This window comes from Doryrhamphus excisus, chromosome 19 (assembly GCF_030265055.1).
Source record: "Doryrhamphus excisus isolate RoL2022-K1 chromosome 19, RoL_Dexc_1.0, whole genome shotgun sequence".
In the NCBI taxonomy this organism is placed as follows: Eukaryota; Metazoa; Chordata; class Actinopteri; order Syngnathiformes; family Syngnathidae; genus Doryrhamphus; species Doryrhamphus excisus.
Window position 1 is genome coordinate 8,975,263 of NC_080484.1, and position 25,056 is coordinate 9,000,318.

Consider the following 25,056-nt stretch of genomic DNA (forward strand, 5'->3'; position numbering starts at 1 on the left):
ATCGTTTTATTTCCTTACTCCTTTGTGGAAAAAGTTTATTCTCAGCATGCTGTGTTGAACTGCTTTGTAATATTATGTGTTTAATGTTATGTAAGTTGTTTGTCATTCCTTGGCATTTTATTGGTTGCACTGTGTGTATTTACTAATCTGTTGGTCAGGGGTACTGTATGGGGGGGGGGCTGTGTACTACAGTGTAGTTGTAGTTGTTGTTTTCTAACTTTTCCTTGGTTCGTTCTTCACTATATTGCATTGAAATGATATCCATCTGCCATTGATCTCAAAAGTGAACATTTCCAAGGCTACATCCAGAAAATGTACCTAAAACCCACAGGGCACAACAAATCAAACAATGTAATACATTAACGGCACGGATGAAGAAAAACATGTCACAGCATATTCCACTCACTTCAATAGATTTGCTTTTTATTGCTTATTTCAAGCCACAGGCGGCCTTGCACTTCACAGTTCAAATTTCATACAGCGCTTGAGTGAAGGAGAAAAACTCATGTCTGCTTTTACACACCCGAGTAAAAAAAAAAAAAAAGTAGCATGTATTTGCAGAAACAGCTGCTGAAAACACATAAGAGAACATCGCTGCCAGTATGTAATGACACAAAAAAAAACCTTTCTAACGTGGGTGTTTCTTACATCTTGTAAAGTCACACATTTGAAATGAAAAAGAATTCCAGGCGGACACATCAATCTTGCTCAATGCACTGCACGAGAATATGTATATATACTGTGTATATATAGTTTAAAAAAATACAGAGTATGTTGAAACTGAGGATTCCTTTTTTTAATTGGAATGACACCACAAAAAATGTATAGTACAGGATACTTGTGCTTTAAGGAAGCCAGTGAAGCAGAGGCTTGTGCTATTTAGAGGCTTGTTTTTTTTTTAATTCTCTTACTCTCTCTATTTAATAACATCAAGTTGTGTAAAGAGTTATCCAAGATCCGACAGATCTTAATGACACTTCTGAAGAATGCAGAATAGCTTAGAATAGTGTGGCAAAACAAGTGTTACACAGCAGTATTTTGTGGCTGCAGTTTTATTGAACTGCTATATTAAATACATGACCTTCCCTTTTCTGTGTATAACCACCGATTACGGATATCCGATCATTTTTGAATGCTGACATGTTTTGCAGCTCTCAGCATTACAGCAGCACTTTTTATGTAAACAGCTTTGTGGCAAAAAAAGGCTGGTGTATCAGATGTCAAAATACAGTGAATTAATTGGTGCAAGTCGCTTATAAGAGTACAGGCCACTATTTGAAGGAATATGGTATTTAATTAGTACTTATAACTACGAGGTCATACCAGTTTGTATGATGTATTGAATGTGCGTCCAAACACGAATTAGCTTATTAACGATGCTTTTAAAACAGCATTAAATGGCTCCACTTGTGCAATGTATTGCATTGAGATAAAGACACACTACTAGCTCAGCATGATGGTCATTTGGTTTGTGTATTATATGTCTGTCTCATCTGGTTCTTTTCACTTTAGGATGGATTCACTTGCTGGAGTCATCCTACCCCGGAATCATGTCAGAAATGTTCATCTTCATCCCTGCGGGACATTATGAGCTGCCTCCTGGGACCACTGAGGTGAGGGACACTGGAGGGAGACTCCAGCACTCCTGAGTCCAGTTTAGGGGTGGATGTGTAGCGTGGTCCAACCCGACCTATTAGCCCTCGGACGTCCCTGTGAAGAGCTGGATCACTTGGAATGGAATTGAGACGCACTCCCTGCTCAAGGCCCCCGATGTCCCGGTCCAAACGGGGGTTACTGGAGCTGCTGGGGGACTGGGGATCCGCGCTGAAGTAGAGGGTTGAGCTGGACTCCGTGGGGCAAAAGTATGGCTCCGGGCTGTCTCCAAATACGGATTTGCCCTCCGGTGAGCTGCGTTTGAAATCGGATGCGGGTGACTCCAGCGGGCTCTCCATCTCCAGACTGTCATCCTCTGCTTGTTCAAAGGACGTGGGTTCACTCACAGTCTGAAATTCGTCTTTGCAGTCCGAGAGGGGTGCCAAGCCTTTCCCCTGAGACTCAGACATGGACACACCCTCACAGCTGCCCCCTGCTGTGGTGGTGATGCCTTCGTTACTCTTAAACTCCTGGTTGTACTCCTCCATGTCCAGTATGGCTGCCGCACCACCTGCCCCGTATGCCCGGTTGATCTTCCCCAGGTCGCCTGTTTTCAGGGCCAGCCGGATGAGGAGCCAATGATGGTGGTAGCAAGGGCAGGAGCTGTTTGGCCTCCCTCCACATGAGCTCGGATGCTCCAGCAGTGAACCAGCCACACCGGAGAGGGAGAAGCTGCCGTGGTTTTGAACACCACCAACCGGCAGGCTTTTGTCCCCGAGTGAGAAGGAGGACTCCCCACGTTCTATGCACGTGCTACCCATGTGGTTGCGGTTCAGACCTTGGGCGATCTCTGTTGACTTGGGGTGGAGGAACCTGTAGTAGATGACCAGGGAGGTAGCGCCTGGTAACCATAGAGACAGAGATTTTTAGAGCCTTTCTTTGTTGAGTTGACTGGACTAATATGATAGTAGGAGTTCTACACAATTAAGGAATATGAGAGTGACTCACCAAGGATAAAGCTACTCAGGACACTGATGGGGAGCGTCATGTTGTCCCATGATGCTTCACTCAGTAAGTCAGAGGCGGCCAGCAGTAAAGTGGTATTCTCAATCAGCATGAACTGAAAACAGGAAGGTAAAAGGAAGGTAAAACCAGGCGTAGTTCTAAATAATTTTAAAATCTTTTCTCACCGTATAAAAGCTGGCCATGCGGAATCGTGATGGTCCGTCTTTGATGTTAAGAAAGAGGAAGACATGGACAAGCCCCAGGAGGCCGTTAAAGGCACGCCAACACCAGGGACCGGTGCAGATGTCTGGTTGCTGCGACACCAGCCAGAAGGAGGCGGTCAGCCAGTGAAAACCTGCAGGTAGTGTAAAAATAGACCTCTTATCAAGCTATATAAAAAGGTCTGCCTTTGAAATGTTTAGTTTGGACTCACACTGTAGGAGTAGTATTTGTTTATCATTACAGTCTGCTTGCATTAGGGCCAATGGTGGCAATGACCTACTACTTCCACCTACAGGACTGTAGTGGAACAATAACACAAGGTAGCACTGAACAAAAAAAGCATCCTGTACTCGGTCACTCAATGCCCTTGCATTATTTATTGAATGTGACCACTAAATAACCCACCATGGGGCCAAAGGAAGTTGAGAGTGCCAGCAATTTGATAAAGAAGGTGAGAAACACTATCTTGCCAGGATGTATGGGAAATCCGTTCCATCCAAGCTCCTTTTGCAATGTTTTCTGTGTGTAAAACTACAATTTTTCTCGATTAAATGGATTTCTTGTTCATATTTTTGGGTGTGGACTGCGTGGCGTTTGAGTGGTTAGCACGCAGGCCTAACAGCTAGGAGACCCGAGTTCAAGTCCTCGGCCATCTCTGTGAGGCGTTTGCATGTTCCCCCCGTGCATGCGTGGGTTTTCTCCGGGTACTCCGGTTTCCTCCCACATTCCAAAAACATGCTAAGTTAAATGCCGACTCCAAATTGTCCATAGCTATGAATGTGTACATGTGTACACTGGTTAGCACCTCAGTCCAGTGGTGTACCCCGCCTCTCCCCCAAAGACAGCTGGGATAGGGATAGATTAATTTGATTAGGATTTATATGTTTCAGTTTTCGGCAGCCCGAGGAACCACTGTAGAGAATTTTAATGCTGTGTATACCTATTTAATCATCCATTTACAGCGCTCAATAAATTTAATTGTGCTTACCTGCCACTCCACAGACCCACCAGTTGAACACCCTGGCAAAGAACATGAGGCATGTCACCCTGGCACCCAGCATGCCAGCTCTCCACACCAGCTGGCACAGAAGGGCTGCCGGAGGCATGGCAAGGTGGCCTGGCCGGATGAGACAGCAGGCTCGGCTGTACAGCACCAGGGCCCAGGAAATAGACAGCACGCAAAGACCACAGGAGTAGGCAACTGTAAGATATTACACATCACAAAAACTGCATTATATCTTACTATGGGTGATAGCTAGATGGCATGTGCATTGCATAAGCGTAAGTAGTCACCTGGGGACATGATCCCTACATCAGTAGACACCACGATGTACGCCTGCAGCAGGCTCTGCGGCAGCGAGACGACCAGGGCTTCCAGGAGCCAAAGAGCAGCAACATCTGCCTGCTGCATGACGACAGCGCCGAGCTCTGCCACTGATCCTTGCATGCGGGACACATACCTCATGCAGTCCCATAACCTACCAGGAGAGGGTGACATAGACAAACGCCACTGACCTGAGTTATGAAATGACTTTTGCTGACCATTATATTACAGTAGATGGCTTGTTGACTTATGGTTTGGAGGTCAAATAGTGGGCTTTACAAAAACCTTTATTAACAGTGCAGGTGATGTTCTTTAATGTCATAAAAGTGAGGAAAATAAGTTAACTGCTCAAATTGACCAAAACTGAACAGGATCTGTCTGTAGTCTACCAACTTTCTTATGATATTTCAGGGCCAAAAATGGGTCTGTACCTTTTGAAGATTCCCAAGTGAAGAATGTGTATGGTAGAGAGGTACCATCGCCTGTCGTCACCGTCATCATAATACCATTTGACGCTCAGCAGCTGCACCGCCGTGCCCGGGAGGAAGAGTCCGAGAGTGAAGCCGGCCCACCGTGTCTCGTCGTTCCAAAGGTAAAACCCTATGCAGTAGATCACTTGAAACACACATGCAAGAGAAAATGCACTAGTGAGAGGTCACATACATATATAGATATTTCAAGCACTTTTTAGTACCTTAGCCAAAATTCAGGCACTTATCAAACTTTGAACATGAACATTTTATGCATTTATAGGATGTTCAAGTACCCTTGAGAACTCGGCATGCGTACTTTAAACAGTGCTGCAGTCCCTTTCCCTGCAGGTTAAAAGCACCGCACTGAGGTGAGTCGGTCCTTTAATTGAGTGACTCTGTTACGTAAGAACCGACTTGCTTGCACAGGGTTGTAATCATTTTTGCCTTTAGTTACACAAGAGCTGTTTGCCAAGGACAGAGGAAACCTACTTGTTGTCATGAGTAGTGTGATTGGAAGTGCTGTGACACACTGACCCCTGTGTGCAGAGCTTGGTGTCACGTCTATTCTCCACTGTCAGTCACTGTCCTTGGTCCATTGATCTGCTCAGTTGGGGGAGTCATCAACCCATGCTCTTCTTATGGCAGACTCCATTTATGTTTTTGACAGTGTAAGTTTAGAATTGTATCGTTAGAAATTATTATGTTCATTAGAACAGGGTCGGGACCCAAAAGTGGGTTCAGTGGGTCGCACGTTTAGCGCCTGATGTCCGTGAATGCACCTTGTGTTCATGTTTGTGCTATTCGATGCTGCGTCGACACGAGGGGCATGCCATGTTTAGGGGCGACTGAAAGGGAGGGACGACACACCGACACACAGCTGCGGATACCTGCTGGAGAAGAGCATGTCATAAAGCGGGGGGGTTGCAGCCCCTTTAAATATGATATTTGAGAAGTTTGAGTTGAGAAAAATTGCCACTTCTGCACGGTGAAAGAGTGGTTAGCACACAGGCCTCACAGCTAAGAGACAATTCCACCCTCGGCTCCAAATTGTCCATAGGTATGAATGTGAGTGTGAATGGTTGTTTGTCTATATGTGCCCTGTGATTGGCTGGCAACCAGTCCAGGGTGTACCCCGCCTCTTGCCCGAAGACAGCCGGGATGGGCTCCAGCACCCCCGGGACCCTCGTGACGATAAGCGGTAGAAAATGAATGAATAAATGAAAGGTTGCCACTTGTCAATGATTTGGCAATAATTATACATTATATTATTATTAATATACTGTATGCGTTAACATTATATTTCGTTATTCACTACTTTGGGTAATAAAAAATATATATATATTTTACCACAAAAATTCAATTTGGGATTGTAAGTTATACGCTTGACATCCCGATGGGGGGCTGTACACCCCAACAGGTCACCTCCTAGCATCGCCCCTGCTTGCAGCATCATCGTTTACATTGTAGGTCGAACCACCAGCATCTAGCAAGCAGCCTGGCTTCATTTATTGCGTCAAACGTCTTGTTTTATTAACAAATAGCAATCGTTGTGGTTCAACGCCATACACCTTGAGCATGCCACGTATCGATGCCCACTTACGAGCGCTACGTTCGGCCGCGATGACCAGCGCCGACACGCCGAGCAGCGCCGCTTGGCACCAGGCGATCCAGCGCTCGCTCCGCCTGGCCGCCGACGGCCTCCTGCGGTTCACCGCCTCGGATGTGTTTATCATGGTACCGGGCGGTGGGGTACGTTCCAAAGCGGCGACATTATCCTGCGCATCCTTCGCCCTCAGTGCATCCGCTCCTTTCTTCTCCCGCTGCCTGCCTCCTGTCAAAATACATGACGTCAGTGCGCAGTTTTTAAAGGGCCATACTCACCCTCACCTCCATTGTGGGTCCTTGACCTCCTCTCCTCCTTTGACCCCAAACCATAACAGCAGATGTTGCAGTGGGAATCTACTTTGAATTCCCCACATTCCCCCCGACATATACAGCACACACAGTCTTTGCATGGTTTGTGCAATGGTTCAATATAACACATGGTGTTACTGCCATTCCTTGCCCACCAACGTTCAGCTGGGCTCAAATTACAACTTAGTAGAGTGTCAGGTGGCCTTTTGTTCAAGCAGGATATCCAATGATATGATGGAACACACATGGCAGCACCTGCAATTCACTTATCATTAATGCACAGTGCTGGGAACACACCATATGTTCTGGAACAATCCGCTCATCCCCATTCTCAATTTATTAGGTACACTTGCACAACCCAATAATACTGTATACTATAGTATGTCATTCATTCATTAATTTTCTACCGCTTTTCCTCACAAGGGTCGCGGGGGTGCTGGAGCCTATCCCAGCTGTCTTCGGGCGAGAGGCGGGGTACACCCTGGACTGGTCGCCAGCCAATCACAGGGCACATATAGACAAACAACCATTCACACTCACATTCATACCTATGGACAATTTGGAGTTGCCAATTAACCTAGCATGTTTTTGGAATGTGGGAGGAAACCGGAGCACCCGGAGAAAACCCACGTATGCACGGGGAGAACATGCAAACTCCACACAGAGATGATAGTATGTCATAATATATGAAATATATATTTCAGACCATGGTTGGACAGTCGTTTGTTGCTGTATTTTACTGAGTAAAACAGCTGTGTTTTATTACTCCCTAAATGAGAACCAGTGCCAAGGTTTTTCCCTATTCTAGTCAAAAATTTGTTGGAGCGTTTTATCCTGAAATAGACACTCAACTCAACACTTCAAATACAGTATATGCCTTCAACTCGGTGGCTATAATTTCCTTACCTTCCACAAAACCTACAGGGCATCTGTAAAGCTGACGTTTATGACAAAGTGCCGCATAGTATGTCTAAAATTAAGTATTAGTTGCGGGAGAGGGGAAGAAAAGTTCCAAATTAAAAGCACCTGATACTCTCTGCAGTTGATTTAACACACTCTCCTGTCCACTGCATGAGGGAAAAAATGAGCTGCAGAAGGTAAAGAGTTGACACACTTGTAAATACGTATATCCCTGAAACCATAACAGGAAGTTTATCCACGTCATCAACCCACCCACGTCAGCATAGCTTACTCACAAAAGGTTGAATGAACAATGGAGGCTTCCTCTTTACATGTGTAAGTTATGCCTCTGCTTTAATTATATCTTTAATTGGAAGACAGATAAACACAACACAACATAGTTTATAGAAAACATTTTTGGCTGACATTGCATGACATGACAATGAACCCTGTTATAGCTGAGAGATGTAATAAATTAGCAACATTTTATACGTTAATTCAACAAGAGTCACTGCTCCCGGGCCGTACTGGTGGAGACTTGATTCTTCACATGCAACAGTCGTTTATAGATGAGGCTTTACCTCAAATAGGGCAGTGCCACACAGCTGCTGAGTTGACCTGTAAGGATTATACGACTGGATTAGCAAGGCTGTCTTGGGGCTCTGACATGCAGCCTGACTCCTGCTTGATGGTGCTCGGGTGCCGAGGTAGAAGAAGCAAACTCTTCTTTGCTGATTCAAAGACTTCAAAGGCGCCTGTGGCACCATCCTGTTGGCCGGGGGTGCCGCTGTCCATCCTTTGTATGAGATCCAGCACATCTCCCTTGTCCAGCTTTGCCTCTACCGTCATTGCTTCCAGCTGCTCCGCCGCTTCGCTCATGTCAAACCTCTCAATCTCGGAGTTGAATCTGTGGAGCTCCTCCAGGGAGCGCCTTTGCAAGGCAGAGGGGGACAGAGGGCAGAAGCCCTGGAGGTGCACCTGAAGGCTGCACTGGTGGAAATAGGCACGTGGGCAGCAGGGACACCGGTGCGGACGCTCTCCAGTGTGAAGGCGCTTGTGGAGCTTTAGGTGGATGAACTGAGTGAAACGGGCCGGACACAGCTTGCACTGGTATGGTCTCTCACCAGAGTGCAACCTCTGGTGGGTCTTCAGGTTACTGGTGCTGCTGAACCGCTTGTGGCATACCTGAAGCAAGGATAGGCACATAGTTCTCTCAATCCAAATTATGATATTCATAATATTTATGCTAAGATGAGCTCAAGTGTTGATGTTTAATATAAGGCTACCTTGCACTCATGGGGCTTTTCTCCAGTGTGCACCAGGTAGTGTTTTTGCAGGTGTGCCAGCTGGGTGAAGTTCTTGTTGCAGGTTTGACACCTGAAAGGGCGCTCTCCGCTGTGCACTCGCAGGTGAACCTGAGAAAAACACTTCATATTAATATCCTCCAGCTCATATCAGTGTTTTCCCTATCATGCTGTGTTAATATCATGCGACAGTATAGTCATACCTTGAGGTTTGACAGTTGTCCAAAGACCTTCCCACAGACGTTACACTCATATCGGATCTTTCCATTCTGCCTGGTGAGTGGGTACGACAAAGTCTTGTAGCCGATGACATGCTCTCCTTGTTTGGGGTTTCTGTGGTCCACTTCGCCGTCTGTGTTGCTTTGAGTGGCAGCGGTAGGTTTTGAAGGGACTCCATCCATGGAGGCCGCTGTACCTAGTGGTGGAGAGCATCCCCCGGGAGAGAGTGAGGGCTGTGCTCTGCAAAGTGAGGTGACCACGGATGTCGCGCTGGATGTAGATGGTAAAGGGAGCTCTGTATCTTCCGGATGCCGGGAAGGAATCTTGAGGTAGTTTTTGGTTATATGGTTCTTTTCATCTTTGGTCTGACTCGTTGGTGAAGGCATGAGGTCTACTTTGGTATTTGATAGTGCAAGAGAGGAGTTCTTATGTCCATTGGCCTGATGATGGAGGAGGTGTGCATAGCCATCAAAGGGCAGTAAATGAGTGGGGAATGTCAGGTAGGGTTTTAGTCCATCAACATAAGATAGGTAGGGATGAGGTACAATGCTGTCAGTTGAGTAGTGAGGGAGCAGATAGGAAGCGTGTCTCAGAGTAGAATAAGCCTGATCCGGTGCAGATGCTTCTTGGTAAGGCTTCCCTAGAACATGACTTGGACTGTGCTGAAAGCTGAAGTGCAAACTAGAAGGAACGTGGCTGCTTAAAGCTGGTCTTTTGGCAGCTGGAGGACTACATGATGGTAGCGGAGCCAGAGGTACATATCTATGGACAGATTCAGAATGAGGCTGTATTGGGTAGACAATGGGGAAAACTGATAAACAACCATCCATTTGTCGGGGGAGGCTAGACAGGGATTTGGGTTCTTCTTGGAGGATCTCAGTCATACTGTGTCCTCGTTTTGTCGTGGTCTTCTTCTGAGATGGGCGACGCTCTATCAGGGCAATAGAGAAGGCAGGTACAATGTCAGGTATCGCATACAACAACCAACAGGCTACCACACCTTCGGCCGCTTAATCTTTCAGGGTCACAGGGATACACCATGGATTAAAAATGTGGAGGTTAGGGTTAGGTCTGATTCTTGTTATTTACGTCCACCGTTTAACTAAAATGGGACTTTCACTTGAAAAAGTGGATCATTCCACTGCAGTCTTATAGACGGCAGTTATTCATATTACAAAGTCTGTGGATGTATAGTTCATATTCAGACCTTGTCTCGTAATTTTATGGCTTCATTCTCATAAAAGTCTTCCTCTTAAGTTGTATTGTGTTTGTTTTAATGTTTTTTAATACTCCTTAGTTAGATAGTGAGTTAGCTAGTAAGAAGGACCACACTGGCTTTGCGTCTTTAAAACCTTTCTTGTAGTTTTAACACTTTGTTCCCAAGAAATTACATTTTTTTCTTCATCCATCCTTCATCCATTCCATGCCAACAATGTCCTGCCTTGCTGACTCACTCCAACAGTGAATTACACAGGTATGCCTGCACATTTCACCTATTCTTTAACACGGTTAACCCACACAAACACACAATGGAACCCTTATCTACTGTTTCCCAGTGTGTGACCCCCCCTCCCTCACCCACTACCCTGGGCAAACAAACAGCCGACACTCAGTGAGACATCAGTCTGTCAGCGGGTCGCCCCGTCAGGAAGTTCAAGTAGTCAGTGGAGCGCTTCCTATACTTCTCCTCCTACTTAAGAGGCAAATAAATAAAATGAGTCGTGCCAGGATGCTGTCAGCAACTCAGACGGCCCGACACTCATTGATGTGTGTGTGGATACCTTTCCCCTCTGGAAGCATGCATGCTCTTTGTACGTGTGAATGGAGGGGTGCACGCTTTGTGCATCAATGAGCTGACAGCTGTGTTTCTCTGCGGTGTTAAAGAAGAAACTGAAACAAGACTAAAAATTGGTCTCATCTTACCTAGAAGGACTATAGCTGCACCTGGGGACAGGACCCTGCATTCAGGGTTCTACTCTCCTCTTTTGTGTCGGCAACTAACAAAAGGACGATGGGCGTGACTCGCTCCTCAAACACCCGCACAAAGAATGTGCCGGTGCTTCTTTAATTGGGAGCATCATTCCTCAATCACAAGTGGGCACATGAACGGTTCCCAAAGAGGCTTTGTTCATTTGTTTCATTTGAAAATGAAATAAAACTGGAATAACATTTCAGTGTAATTCCAACAACAAACAAAAGAAATAATATGTTCAGAAAAGGAGAAATGGAGAACCACGGGGACGTTGTTGCATGTGCTTAACTCCCGAATAGTAAGTGTACGTTAGCAAATGGATTCACTGCACTACTTCTACGACCAGTGGCGCTGCAATTCATACGACTGCACACAACAAATCCTAAATCCAGATATATGACCCAAAAACATTTCCCGGAATATGATTTTGGATAAGCAGTTGGTGGCCATCCATCCATAAAGACATTTATTGCGGGGTTAAATTATCTCACAATAATGACTGAATAAGGGCTATTGTTGAAGCCTACAACAAGCTAAAACTCAACTCCGAACCACTGACGTCCCTTCCTTTCTTCCACACATCCTCTTATTTTGTCTACTATATTGTATATGGGCTACATGGTGCCGAGCGGTTAGCGTGCAGGCCTCACAGCTAGGAGACCCGAGTTCAATTCCACTCTGTCATCTCTGTGTGGAGTTTGCATGTTCTCCCCGTGCGTGGGTTTTCTCCCTGTACTCCGGTTTCCTCCCACATTCCAAAAACATGCTAGGTTAATTGGCGACTCCAAATTCTCCATAGGTATGAATGTGAGTGTGAATGGTTGTTTGTCTATATGTGCCCTGTGATTGGCTGGCCAGCAGTCCAGGGTGTACCAGCTGGGATAGGCTCCAGCACCCACTGCGACCCTCGTGAGGATAAGCGGTAGAAAATGAATGAATGAATATTGGATATGAATGTAAAGTCATTTAAAGCCACCATTACAATATATTTATGAGACAATAGCCACAGCAGGAAGCACGCTGTCAAGAGAAAACAAGGAACTGCAAACGTGTTATCTTATTTATGTTAAATATGTCTAATTTTTTTCTGGTATATCTACTATATTGGGTTATGCAAATGTAATTGTGATTAAATGGTGTTTGTTTCATGTCTAGGGGGCTCTAATGATGTTAAAAACCATATTTAGGAGAAAGTAAACAGATTTTCTATGCTGTAACTACAGGGTTTTATTGCAAAGTAATAACGCCCACAAGTGGTGTAGTATGCATATTACAGCAACTGCCAGTGACACTGAACAGGATAAGCAGTAAAAAAAATGGAGCTGTTTAATGCCACCCTAAAGGTAGAGGACTAAATATTTATTCATAGCAACTCACCTGCACGGTTCATAGTGAGCTGTCCAAGGGGAGGGTAGTTACAACGTTGGGCCAATTCAGAGCAGTACCACACCAGCAGCTCCTGACCAGGCTGAAGGGGCCTAATAGTGTAGAAGAAGATGTCCAGACCATTCTGACATGCAACCAGGTTCTGCTCCTCCACCCCGCAGGCTGGGTTTACGTATCGCATCCAGTTGCTCTGCTCTTCGTTCAAACCATCCAGGATGTGGTGTAAGGTCCCCTCGGAGAAGACCTGCAAGCGGGATGCAATCACACATGTGTTCAGTGGTTGGTGACTAATCGGCTTTATGACGCGCTCTGAACCCGAAACTATGAAGTCACAGGCTTCCTGAAGCTTTTATGGTAAATGCGATATAATCTTTGTGAGATAGGCGCCACCCGTCTTTATGGCAAAGAAGTAGCACAGGAAGTGAATATAATGCGTACTGTTTACAACTGTGGATTAATCATTATTTCTCTATCATCGGTTTTCCTCAAATTCATTGAAAAACATTCAAAGACACTGATCTCCAAGTTTTTAAAATTTGTCCTTCAGAAATTCAAAATAATTTTAATGCCACGTTTCCTCCTTTAAAAAAATAAACTTAAAGTTAATTTTATTAAGCAAATTTAACTTGACAACTTACTACAGCTTGTCAGCATAGTATTTTCAGACTGCTTCAAGCCAAATTGGCCCACAATTTTTTTGTTTTTGATTCGAATAACAATGTCTCCTGTTACACCAACGATATGACAATGATGGGGATGTGAATATTTGTTGAAAGATGAAATAATTGTATGAGACACATTTTAACTACAAAATCACTTGGAGAGCGCAGGCTAAGGCTAACACCTAGCATAATAGTGCTAAGTCTGTATATAAGTGTTTACCCATGAAAATAGCTAAAAATGCAACCATGTTGATGTTAGCATGCTAGCAATGCTAACTTTAGCATGCTAACACTTAATAATGATAATGATAATGATAATGCAATGTACCGGGAAGACTAAATGAGTATTTTGATTTGGAACGTCTGAATGTGGAAGTAGTTAGAAGTGCTTAGATCAAAGGCATTTTGCATGCCGAAAAATGGGAATGTCAAGGAAAGTGGAAAATGGCATGAATGTGGCAGAAATGTGGAAGTAGTAGCAGTAGTGGGTATTGGTAGTATTTCGGGAAAATTTGGGGAAATTTTTGAATTTTTTTCTGTATAAAAATAGTTAACTTGAATGTCCTGATCGTGTTAGTCAGTTTGATGTTGGAATGTCTTGAATCGGTCGCGAAATGTGACAATTTAGTACCAGGTAATTAGTTTTCGGGAAAAGAGAGAATTTGGGGAAAATTTTTGAATTTTGCATTTCGGATCACCTCTAAAATCGAATCACTTCTTCCATATCGCATTTCTGACTATTCCTGAAAATGTATTATTTTGAACACAACCAAATAAACAAACAAAACAAACAAAACCTCTGCACTGGACTTGGCGGAGGTTGAAAAATGTCCAAGTTTACACTAATAGAGAGCAAATACGACAAATTATTTTGAGTATGGGCTAATTATCTTTAGCACATCTCTAAGTATATTGAAGTGTAACTATTAGCATATTTTTATTTTGACTTTAATAAAAGTATTAATTTGGTTGCAAGTACATCACAGTGGTCTTGTGATACGTGAGAGTCTGTAATGAAAGTTGTCCAGCTGCTGCACATTTGGAAAGGAAACAGTTCTCAGGTTCAAAAGCCACTTCCTCGTTTGCTTCGTCACCGCGTGAGCGCTTGCTACTCTGGAAAAGTGCGGACAATTGTACTGGTGTATTTACTGGCAGAGGCGAGCGTGCAGAAAGGAGAAGCGCTGCGTCACTGAAACCCAACAGCTGTGAGCATGTGACCTCAGGCAGCCGCATATCATGCTGGCGATGGCTGATAGAGTCATAACTTCACAAACCCACAACGGCTAACCAGTCCCACAGCGCGGTCACATCAACGTCTCAGATGGAGATAGAGGAAGTGAATGGTTTTGCAACAACACATGCTTACTTACCCTCCAGAAATACTTTCTATCGGCGTCTTTCAACAGCGTTTCATTGGTGTACATTTCCCCTATCAGAGGTCCAAAGCGTGTCCCTTTTGGGATCAACTCCTTGCTGGTCACCCCAAGCACCTGTCAACATAGAAGAATTGTCAACAATAGGGTACCCTAGGTTAGTTAAAAAAACAAAACCCAAAAAACCTAATTAGAGGGATGAGGTACAGTTATTCTAATCAGACCCTCCACACCCAGACGGAGAATAAGTTAATGTTAAACCATTAACTTTGACAAATTTTTACAAAGCAAATGCAGCAAAGCATGCTGAGAAGCAGGAAGTACGGCCAATGGTAATGCAATATATTCTAGTTTTATTTATGTTCAGGGTTTTTCTTCATTTTTCTCAAGTTAATACATCTCATTTCCCGCGAAGAACCACTTGTCTAAGGTGTACTTGACTAACATAACTAGCTTTTCAAAAAACAAAAAAAAACCGAAATCAGCCAATCAATAGTGGCGTTGTCCAGGGAGACGATGACAGACTGTCCTCCTCCTTTGCTTTACTTGTTGAATATTTCAAAAGCCAATCAGTCAAGTTTTCTTTGTTGTCCTTCCCGGCATTAAAATTTCACCGCTACTCATGTTCTGTCACATCCAGGTGTGAAACGTGCCCCTCTTGAGCCTCCAGGGCAGTTAAACAAAGATAAAGTATCATGGGCTTCCCCCCCCTTGCCGTCTAGTCAAGTGTTCATACCCCTCTAAGCGGGTCTTTGTGACATACGTTGCAGTAACATAACCTCTTTGGTGTCCGCGGACGGATTTTACAAGAGGGTCAACATAGTATTTTTGCATTTTCTCTGATCTTGTCTGACTCTTGACACCACATCTTTAAAGTGTTAATCTTTGACTATCTATGATGTCCTGACTCTTCTAATGCAGGTTAAACATAAACCACCTTCCTAGCTGCAAGCAAATAAAACTTGCTAATGCAGCTGACCAATCAGATGGGGCCCCTCCGGTGCCTCGAGTTTGCTTTACGGTATAATTGAGCGCTAGGACAAAAGGGCTGAGAATCTGAGGTAGCTACTAATCACGGAGACCTCAGGCTATGTGCTGAGGGGCTCTGCAATTGTCTCTGGCTTTGCCTCGACAAAGCAAAGGCTGAAATTAGACAACAAGATGTCAAGTATTTCCCGCCTGATGATGGATGAGTGGATGCAAGGTAGCACCAAAACATGTCGGGATATGAGTCAGTTCCCCCCCCCCCAGCCCAACCGCAGAACCGTACCTGTGTTGAGTCTGGGCGCCGTTTCAAGGCCAAGTTCCTAGGCAAAGATCGCTCGGCTCGTGTCTTCATGCACTTTCGGGAATATTCCTCCAGGGGCTGGTCCTTTACGATGTACGTGCACTTATCCTCAAAGTCAGCCTCGCTCCATGATGTCATGTCTGCACCCGCCGACTTGGCTGTCGCTACCGCCATGACCCCTGTGCTGTGCGGTGACCCTTCTGAGGTTAACATGACTGCGCTGCACTCAGAGGACGAGGCCTGATGGGAGGGAGCGACATGTTAAGATGGGTTGGTTCACGTTTCCCAAAATTCCAGGTTTTTATGTACCGGTATTTAAATGACCCAAAACAATGTAAGTTATCTACTTTTTGTACAAAATATATGAACTAAATGAACTAAAATACAAATATAATGCATACAGAGGACTTAATTTAAAGACGTTGATGAAATGTAGTATAATGTTCAGTGAGACACACAAGCACCAGACTTCCAGGTTTGAATTATCTCCCAATGATCCCAAATAAAAATCCCTAGTAAAACCACAGGCTACTTTTGCAGCTGTTACCCACACAAAGCTGAAACCCGCCACTCTTTTTCAGGTCCTGTAGGGAACACATTGATAGTAGCACATGAACATAAGTCTTATTTATGTCTTAAATGGATTAGTGACTGCTATTTTGTCAACTATATTTGCTAGTCGGAGTGTAAAGCTGACTGTAGGGGTGCTAGTTTATATCTAGAGGGCTCTAATCATGTATAAAACTGTTTTTAGGAGGTTGTTTTCTATCCTCTAACTGCAAAAAGATTACATTTATAAAGAAGGACTTCACTTATGGTTGCTGTTTTATTTACAGGTGAACGTAAATATGCAGTTGGCGACAATTGGCCGTATATTATACAGTATGTATTTGACATGGAAAGCTATTAAATAGCAAAAAACATAGGGTTAAGGTTATTGATTGATCATTTTTACCAGGATAGCCCACAATTAGTTACAAATCTAAAGAAGCACTACACATGAGAGGTGTCCTGGCTGGTCCACCAACATTGTAGACCATTAAAGTAGATGGTCCAAGGTTTCCATGGCAATAAGAGATGCTGTTCACCTTATTACCAGTCATCAAAGGGATTTTGAAGATGTTATTGTAAGATCAAATTTCTACATACTGTTGCTTTAAACCGGGAGAAGAGGAGGAGAAATTTTTACAAGATGCAGCGGAGCTAAAATTACAGTGAGGAGGCAGCAGCCACTTTCCCAGCCTCGGCTACTACCGGACAAACAAACTTCAAAGTGGAGCCCTCATGCTCGCTGCCCCCTCTGCCCCCACTGTCCCATACATCCTGTGAAAATCCGAGTCACAAACCCCGGAGCTGTATGGGAGGTTCCTGTGCACGTCATTCTCCCTGGAGCAACACCACTTTCACAAGGAAGCCGGGGCCAGCGTTCCCAGTGAATCAAGCAGACTTCCTCTGGACCAAATGAGGTTTTGGCCCTCAAACAAATCCATCCTGTCTTCCTCTCTGTGTACTGTCTCTCCAGTTCAAATGAAGATTGGAGCCAGATATCGCACCCCCACAACCCCCCACCCCCCCTACGCCCCCAGCAAAGTGCTCCAACTGATGGGATGAAACACTGAAGACAGAAGAAGCTTTGATTAAAAAAACAATACTGGGATATGCCCTCTCCAAACTGTTTCCTGTTCAGGCTGCTCAGGTTGCCATTCAGACAGTGATAAGATAATATTCACTGAAATAAAAGCAAGCACACTTTGGAATTAACGTGGTGAGAAATTGCGTCAAATATCACACCAAATTTACAGTTTTTGTTTTCTTAAATGGATGTCTTTCAACTGGAAATGGCACAAAAAAGTGACCGCTGGCATAGACGAGAACACTCAAATCAACTACAGACGAATGCACGTATCGAGAAATTTTGATGTTTTGTCTCATCTTTTGTGGAATCTTTAAAATTAATGTGACATTTCTAGCTACAAATGTAAATTTTCCAAATATAAATAAATATCGGTCATGTTTGGAATAATGTTAGACTTAACTATCGATTTAACTTTTTATAAACTAAGAAACCATATACGTTAACGTAAACAGATGAAAAAAAAACCACATACTTTACTATGAGGCAGTAGACGCACAAGGAAATGATATTATTTTTTTATACTTACATTAAAAAGTTGAACATTTTTGGAGTATGTAAATGAGTAATAGCTATGCAATTAACATTAACGCCGAAATAAATAATACCAACGATGAAGTTTGACGACTTTTCACCCAGTTTTGCAGTCAAAAGTATGCACCTCGGAATGAGTGTCACAAGCGGTGCCAGCTCACTCTGAAACCATGGGGAGCCGGGGGTGACACAGCAGAAAATATGTTGTGAAAATCAAGACATGAGTCAAAGGCACACAGCTGTAACTTAATGAAGACTCCCTACGTCTCCGCGTGCACACCTTGTTGTGATGCAAAGCCAAAAAAGACATTTCCAATAATCCTGTGTAATTGGTGCTAATTGTAAATGTAAAAGGACTTACTGTGAAGCCTTGAGAGGAGCCACACATAAGTGAGGCTGTGTGGAGAGCTTGAGTGTGTGTGAGCAACCAGTGTCTTGTGCCCCTTGTCTAAATCTCTCATTCACTATCTCTCTTTCTCTTTCTACCTGTTTGTGGCTGTCTATACACTCCCTGTTCCTCCTCCCCTTTTGCCCTATGACTCCTCCTCAGAGTGTATGTGTGTGTGTCACTCTCTTGCCCCGAGGCGTGAGGCTTTCTCCAAAGGTGGTGGGGCTGTCACACAGCTATGTCCGGATCAGGCCACATACGTCTTCATTCTTCTGAACATCTACTTCACCCAAGCATCCCTACGTCGTGTTCGGAAGTGAAGGCCGTTAAATAGGAGATGACATCATTTTGGCGCCCCGGTGAATAGCATGAAGTCAGAGGCAGGCAGTGTCACTTAGTGAAGAGGTCGAAATAATAAACACCGATCAGGTTCAACGCATAACTGTAACAACGCCGTTATTCAAGAAATTAGTCGGAAATCAGACAAGAAGTTTGAGCATCAATGTAGGGCAGGAGTGGGCAAACTACGGCCCGGGGGCCACATCCGGCCCGCCAAGTGTTTAAATACGGCCCGCCCGTTCTTTCCAAAGTATTTCATTGAAACTTAACATACAACCTGGAATCATGGCTTTTGATGGTTTAGGTAGCTCTTATTTTTTTAATCAATTTTGTTATTTGATGTGGTCTGCTGTTTACAAAGTTTTACAAAGCTCCTGAAAAAAGGGACACAAGCACATATAGGAGGTTGCATGACACTTTTACACATACAATAAGTATGTGTAAAATATATGTGTAAAATATATAGTCTGGCCCCTCCGTCAATTTTGTTAAATCAACACGGCCCGTGATGGGTACCCAAACTAAAACTGAAAAATCTCTCAAATTTTATGGCAGGGCACTTTTTATTCGTAATAATAACAAGGTGGACTAGGACCCCCCCCCCATCATTAGGACCTAAGTGGCCCATTAAAACCTCGGCTCAGGTTCGACTTGAAGCTGAATTTGTTTGCATAACCTGCCACATCTTTTGCCTGAAAGAGCAGCAGCTGTACCATTACACCATTACACCACCAGTGTCTGAGAGGGGTATTCTGCCATTTTATTTTCAAATGTCTGTTTTTTTTCCCTTGGTGCTCTATGCCTCATGGCAGTGATGCATGTCCTTTGCATATTTGTCGAGTACGCGCTCACTTGCACAAAATCCCCCCCCCCCCCCCCCCCCCCCCCCCCCCCATGGTGCCCTGCGTGCAGCGCGTGTTCAATGTGTAGGGAGGGGCGGCCCGGCTCATTTCACAACACTTATTTTCAGCCCTTGTATTTATTTCTACTACATAAGTTGGCGATTGTCATTAATAACTTGCGAGAGCACCGACCGCATTTGTTCTGTGCTTTGTTGTTTTGCGTGTGCTTTACACTTCCATGACACAATAGGATCTTGTTCCGTGCTGTCTGCTTCCATTCAGCACAGCTTTCACTCCTGTCTTAGCTGTCCTTCCAAAAGCAACATTTACTTTGGTGCTGTGCCAACCCATTCAAGAAGAGTCCGAGTTTCCTCACACATCATTCTCGCGCTTGACACGCGACACGTAGAAAACAACCTGCCTTGTGTTTCCATTCCTTCTCCTCGCGTGCTGTTTCTCCTCTCGCCAAAGTTCACAGTGTCTTTCTGTTGTTATTTTTTTTTTGTTCTCTTCTTTTTTCAAACACATCCTGTCCTGTTTGCCACACCTGACTAAGCTACTAATTACACCTGCTGACATGAGCCACCGTGTAATTTAGAATGCACTTCTCCATCTTACTGTTTGGCTCTTTCTTCTTGCCTTGGGGTCATCTCATTCATCACCTTCTATTAAGCTCTCCTCCTCTTCCTCTCTAATGCTTCCCTATCGGAGCCTTCTCTCCCACCACTACCTTTAATAGTCACATGCATTCTGTCAAGAACAATTTATATGCAGTAACCAGGCCAAGACTGCTTTCAGAGCTTTTAGCACCGTGTGGATGGAGGTGTGTGATTATCGTGTCTGCGTGCTCGCTTTGGGAGCCGATTTGAATGACTTGATATTTGATGTACGAAAGGCATGATGATAAGTGGCTTTAAAAAGACGTGACAAAGCCCAAAGGTGGAAAGTTCAGTGAAATGTAATTCAATTTGTGGTATTTTTATTCTTTAAAAAGTGCCCTATTACCAACTTCCCATCTGTAGTACTTGTTGCTAGGTAGAAAGACAGGACACATTTTTAGTTCACTAAAATATTTTATATGTGTATGGAATAAAAATGTGGAACAAATAAATAAAAATTAATTTTAGTGCAAAAAAACAAATTAACATAATTTACTGTACATTGCTGGGATTAAACCCTTAAAAGGCGGCAGCTGTACCATTACACCACCGAGGACTCGTGTCATATTATTCATCAGGGTTTTTTTCTCTCCTGTTTTAGGCTGACTATGGGCCGAAAAATAATGAACAAAAAAAAAAAAACATTAAAAATAAACAAAACCATTGCGCAATGCACTAAATCCAACTACACCTCTAGACTTCCATAAAACTACCGTCTTGCTTGGAGTGTCTTACGAAATTTCTACAAATTTTGCAAGATTGAATCAACTCTCATGAGACTCCAGCTCATTCAACATCTAAATGAGTTTGGCTTTTTCCGTTCTGGAAAATGACACGCATCTCTGACCAGGCTGCTCAGTACAATATGGTTAAAATCTGTAACAACAAGCGAAGTCAATAATAATAAATGTAATGTGCATATACTGCAGTAGTGAAGTAATATCTCCCTCTGCCTCTTTTATTATACGGTGGTTAACTTATTTTTACACTTTAAACATTGCCTGAACATTGGTAACTGTTTAAATGTGAAACAGTTCCATTCTATTTTCAACAACAATGTCACCTGCAATTGTTAATGTCACAAGCCATCACTCACAAGCAATTGACAGGCCAATTTTTCATTTGCATACTGCAGTTAAATACCTTAAGGCAGTTTTGTATCACTCTATTCCTACCAAGGCTCAATGTACCATGCAAATTGTGGCGGTAGCTTCAGGCCTTTAATTTCCATGCTTGACTTTGTACCTGCCTAAGGGTTATTTCTCATCAGTGGGGACTGAAGGTGACCATCCTGTTCCCTGAGGATGACACACGGTGATCTTCAACAGGGATGCTTTTGGGACTGAGCCCAGTTTTATAACTCGTGAAATGTTTGACATGGTCTGCTTCTCTTTGAGTTTTATGGCTGACTCTAGGAGAAATAGTTGACGTTTATTCACTTTTTTTTCTGCCTTGCACCTTGGGTCACTTTACAGCAGTGGTTCTCAACTGGTTTAGCTACGGGACACACCATTGCCGCTCTATGACAAGTGGTGACACATATTGTGAATTTTTTGCAACTCAAACTTCTCAAGGGGCTGCACGGTGTACAAGTGGTCAGTGCGCAGGCCTCACAACTAGGAGACCTGAGTTTGATTCCACCCTTTGCATGCGTGGGTTTACTCCGGTTTCCTCCCACATGCCAAAAACATGCTAGGTTAATTGCCGACTCCAAATTGTCCATAGGTATGAATGTGAGTGTGAATGGTTGTTTGTCTATATGTGCCCTGTGATTGGCTGGCGACCAGTCCAGGGTGTACCCCGCCTCTCGCCCGAATCTGCAGATACGTATCTGCAGCTGTGTGTGGGACGGGACCGACTCCTACTTGAAGTTTCCCATCCACATGGCACACACCTATAGTGGCGTCGTAGCAAGCGAGTAACACAGAGGTGCATTCATGGACATTGGTTTATTACAGGCATGGTTGAGAATCCCTGTTTTACAGGACATCTCATACAATTTACTACATCTCTTTCCAAGTTTTTTTTTTTAAATCTCTTGTGCCTTTAATCTTCTCTTTAGCATAGCAATACAATTTTAATGAAAATGTTTCCAATTCCAACATAAAAACAGCGACCTGACATATTTCCGTTGTCTTTTTGTTTCCAGTTTTCCAAGAATGAACCATGTCACCCATGTCAACCACCCACGTCGCTGTCCACCAACCACCGGTGGATGATCTCCTGTTGACAGGTTATTATCATAGTTCCAAGGCCAGGAGGAATGTCGCTGCACTTCACACGTGTTCACTTACACACACACACACAACAACACGGCTGTTCAAATCTTATCCAAACCACCCGCAGGGATGGGGCCAAAACATATCATGGTGCTTAAGGCAACTTAAAGATGTAAAGCTTCTTCTTCGTCTGAATCTGTGTGAGTGAGCTTTTCTTCCATGCTGAGAAGATCCATCCACCTCACAAGTCTAACATACAGTATCAAGACTATTGCATCGTTGTGCCTTATGCTGGCCACAATAAAAGGCCGCTCCAGAATGCACAGTTTTACAAATTCTCAAAAAAATGTGTCGAGAACTGAACATTCAATTCATGCTATTGTGGACATTCCTACAGTCAGTATGCCTTTTATTGTGGCCAGCCTACAGGAAACGCCTGTATAATAATAATCCTGCTGTCTAATCAGCGTCTTCATATGCCACACCTGTGAGATGTGTGTCAAAGGACACATCTAACACAGATTTGTGTACATGAAAATAAGTTTAGCTCATGAAAAATTGACCTTTTATTGTATAGGGTAAATCAGTGTTTCAATCGGGAGTTGGACACCTATCAAACACCTTTTGGAAAGCTTGTTTGTTTTGATAATATTATTACTATTTTCTGATGTTTTGTAGAATTTCAGCATAAGTATTTTAAAATGTAAACTTCTTTCACAAAATATTCCCATTATCTTGCTGGTATGGCCTTAGTATTGTAGATGATAGTTTGTCGCGTGGCCGTGAGTGCTTCCTACAGACTTTGTTTTGAGGAGGCGGCGTGCAGCACTGTAATTTGTCCATTGAGCAAGACAACAAGAAGAGAACAATGCAGTGTGATGATTCAAGAGCTTTACGGTTTAGGAGTGGCGTGTGTTGTAAAAGGGGAACTTTGAAGGCACTTGGTGACAACATCAGTGACATCATCAGGTGCCATGGTGTCTGTCTGTGACACTTTTACACAATCACGCAGCACAGACGCACTCTCCCTCTTCTCTTGGGACCAGTCAGACAGCACTGTCTTCCACCTGTCTCCATGTCTTACCTGCCCTAGTCATTAACAGGGTCCCGGAGCCCCACTGTAAGTGCACATGTCAACAGTGAAATTACAGGGCGCACCTCGCACACATATTTGTTTTGCTTTTAAAAGGGTAATATCAGTCTGCACGCAAAGGCTTTACGGTCGTTTTGCTTGCTGCCCTGTCCACCTTTTTACCCAAACCAAAGTGAGGTTCAAAGACAAAAGAAAAGAAGATGAGGTGAGGGGATGGTGAACACATTGGAGAGCATCAGTCCTGTTATCTACTGTTATGTAAGCATAACAATAATCTTATAATTCATAATTCATTGGAAATACTGTGGGGGCAAGAATCATTTTCACTTGTTTGAAGATTTTATAGGTATTTGTTGCCATCCATTGCTTGTTCTTGTCAGAGGGCACTCTGTTAGCATAAACTGCTGCTAGCAACACAGTAGACACACTCTTTATCCTATTAAAATTGTTTGCTTACTTAAATGAATTATTAGAACTAAACTGAATTATAAAGGTATACCTTTTTGATATTTCATATATGTATGTTTCTTTTTTTCATAGTTAAAGTGGAAAAACTAACATTTGTCTGTCCATATGCTACCTAGCAGGCTACTTACTGGTTCACACAGAACGACGTAAAATGACAAAACTGTACCATTTTTGATCTGAGATGGCCGAAATTATTTTATTTTGATTAAAATGTTTCATATACATTCCTCCGACAAAAGTGAAATTACTGTGGCACGACCTGTTTTTTGCTAGCTAGCTACTTCTCGGTTCACTAAAAATGACAGTAAAATGTCAGGACCGTATCATTTTTTATTCTGAGATGGCAGAAATGTCACAAATCAAAGATATTCCACCCCAAAATAGGGAAAACATTGTGGAGCTGCATATTTTGGTTCGTTATCTTTATGTTAGCGAGCATGCGACTTCTTGGTTCACGAAGAATGATGTAAAATGACAGGACCATACCATTTTTTTTATTCTGAGGTGGAAGAAATGGTTTTACTGTGATTCAAATGTCAAAAAGTAATATACATTTTTTTTGGCATGTTGTATTTTCTTGGTTTCTTTGTCTGTATGCTCGCTAGCAGGCTAATCCCTGGTTCAAGAACAATGACGTAAGATGAGGATATTCTGAGGAGGTAGAAATGGAACAAATCAAAGAAATTCCTCCAAAATAGTGACAACATTGTGGAGTACCATATACCATGTGTTGGTTTATCCTTATATTAGCTAGCAGGCTCCTACCTACTACCTTGTTCATTCATTACCTGTGCCATTTTTTAAAATTCTGACTTGTCAGAAATGACTCACACTGGAAAAAAAACAAAAGAAAATACTCCAAAAGAAAGTGAAAACATTGTTGTGCACTGGTTTTGTTGTTGGTTTATCCATAAAATAGCTACTTCCTGGTTCAACATAGACAACATAAGACGACAGAACCTTACCACATTTAATTCTGTCCACTGTCACTCCAATTAAAATGGCACAAAATGAAACTTCATTTCTTCCGACAAAAGTGAAAACATGGCAAGCGTGGTATTTGTTCGTTGACATGCTACTTCCTGTTTGCTTAGTCTTTTCATAGAAATAAACGTCTTAACCTGTGGCCATATATAATTAAATGAATTCCCAAATTAAGACAGTCTTTGGCAAATGTCTTTGACGGTTTTATACAGGCAGACTGACAGGTTTGACGAGGTACACCACTGTGCCAAGAGTACAAGAT

General features: G+C 43.3%; 2 protein-coding genes and 1 long non-coding RNA gene across 3 annotated transcripts; 1 reads left to right on the plus strand and 2 right to left on the minus strand.

The window, feature by feature from the left end:
• Positions 1-402: 402 nt before the first annotated feature.
• On the minus strand, positions 403-6,445 carry xkr5a (XK related 5a). Its single transcript, XM_058057231.1, has 7 exons — positions 6,218-6,445; positions 4,576-4,759; positions 4,114-4,298; positions 3,809-4,021; positions 2,784-2,953; positions 2,602-2,713; positions 403-2,494 (listed from the first exon to the last, which is right to left on the minus strand). Exons 1-7 carry the CDS (start codon positions 6,348-6,350, stop codon positions 1,554-1,556), a joined length of 1,938 nt encoding a protein of 645 aa, XP_057913214.1. The 5' UTR covers positions 6,351-6,445; the 3' UTR covers positions 403-1,553.
• LOC131107326 (uncharacterized) lies at positions 1,482-23,758 on the plus strand. The gene is made up of 4 exons (XR_009120240.1): positions 1,482-2,959; positions 3,823-4,023; positions 4,556-4,736; positions 22,180-23,758. It is a non-coding gene; the product is annotated as an uncharacterized LOC131107326 (long non-coding RNA).
• Positions 7,352-18,269, minus strand: prdm1c (PR domain containing 1c, with ZNF domain). The gene is made up of 7 exons (XM_058057230.1): positions 18,164-18,269; positions 15,618-15,875; positions 14,345-14,464; positions 12,304-12,556; positions 8,939-9,885; positions 8,718-8,846; positions 7,352-8,616 (listed from the first exon to the last, which is right to left on the minus strand). Exons 1-7 carry the CDS (start codon positions 18,188-18,190, stop codon positions 8,059-8,061), a joined length of 2,292 nt encoding a protein of 763 aa, XP_057913213.1. The 5' UTR covers positions 18,191-18,269; the 3' UTR covers positions 7,352-8,058.
• Positions 23,759-25,056: the final 1,298 nt, after the last annotated feature.

Coding starts and splice junctions, on each gene's coding strand:
- xkr5a (XM_058057231.1), bottom strand. CDS start 6,350: ATGATAAACACATCCGAGGCGGTGAACCGCAGGAGGCCGTCGGCGGCC. Junction 4,299..4,575: donor CACTTGGGAATCTTCAAAAG/GTACAGACCCAT, acceptor CTCTCCTGGTAG/GTTATGGGACTGCATGAGGT. Junction 2,714..2,783: donor GCATGGCCAGCTTTTATACG/GTGAGAAAAGAT, acceptor TCCTGTTTTCAG/TTCATGCTGATTGAGAATAC.
- prdm1c (XM_058057230.1), bottom strand. CDS start 18,190: ATGTGTGGCTCCTCTCAAGGCTTCACA. Junction 12,557..14,344: donor ATAGAAAGTATTTCTGGAGG/GTAAGTAAGCAT, acceptor TCCCGCTTGCAG/GTCTTCTCCGAGGGGACCTT. Junction 9,886..12,303: donor GCTCACTATGAACCGTGCAG/GTGAGTTGCTAT, acceptor TTGCCCTGATAG/AGCGTCGCCCATCTCAGAAG.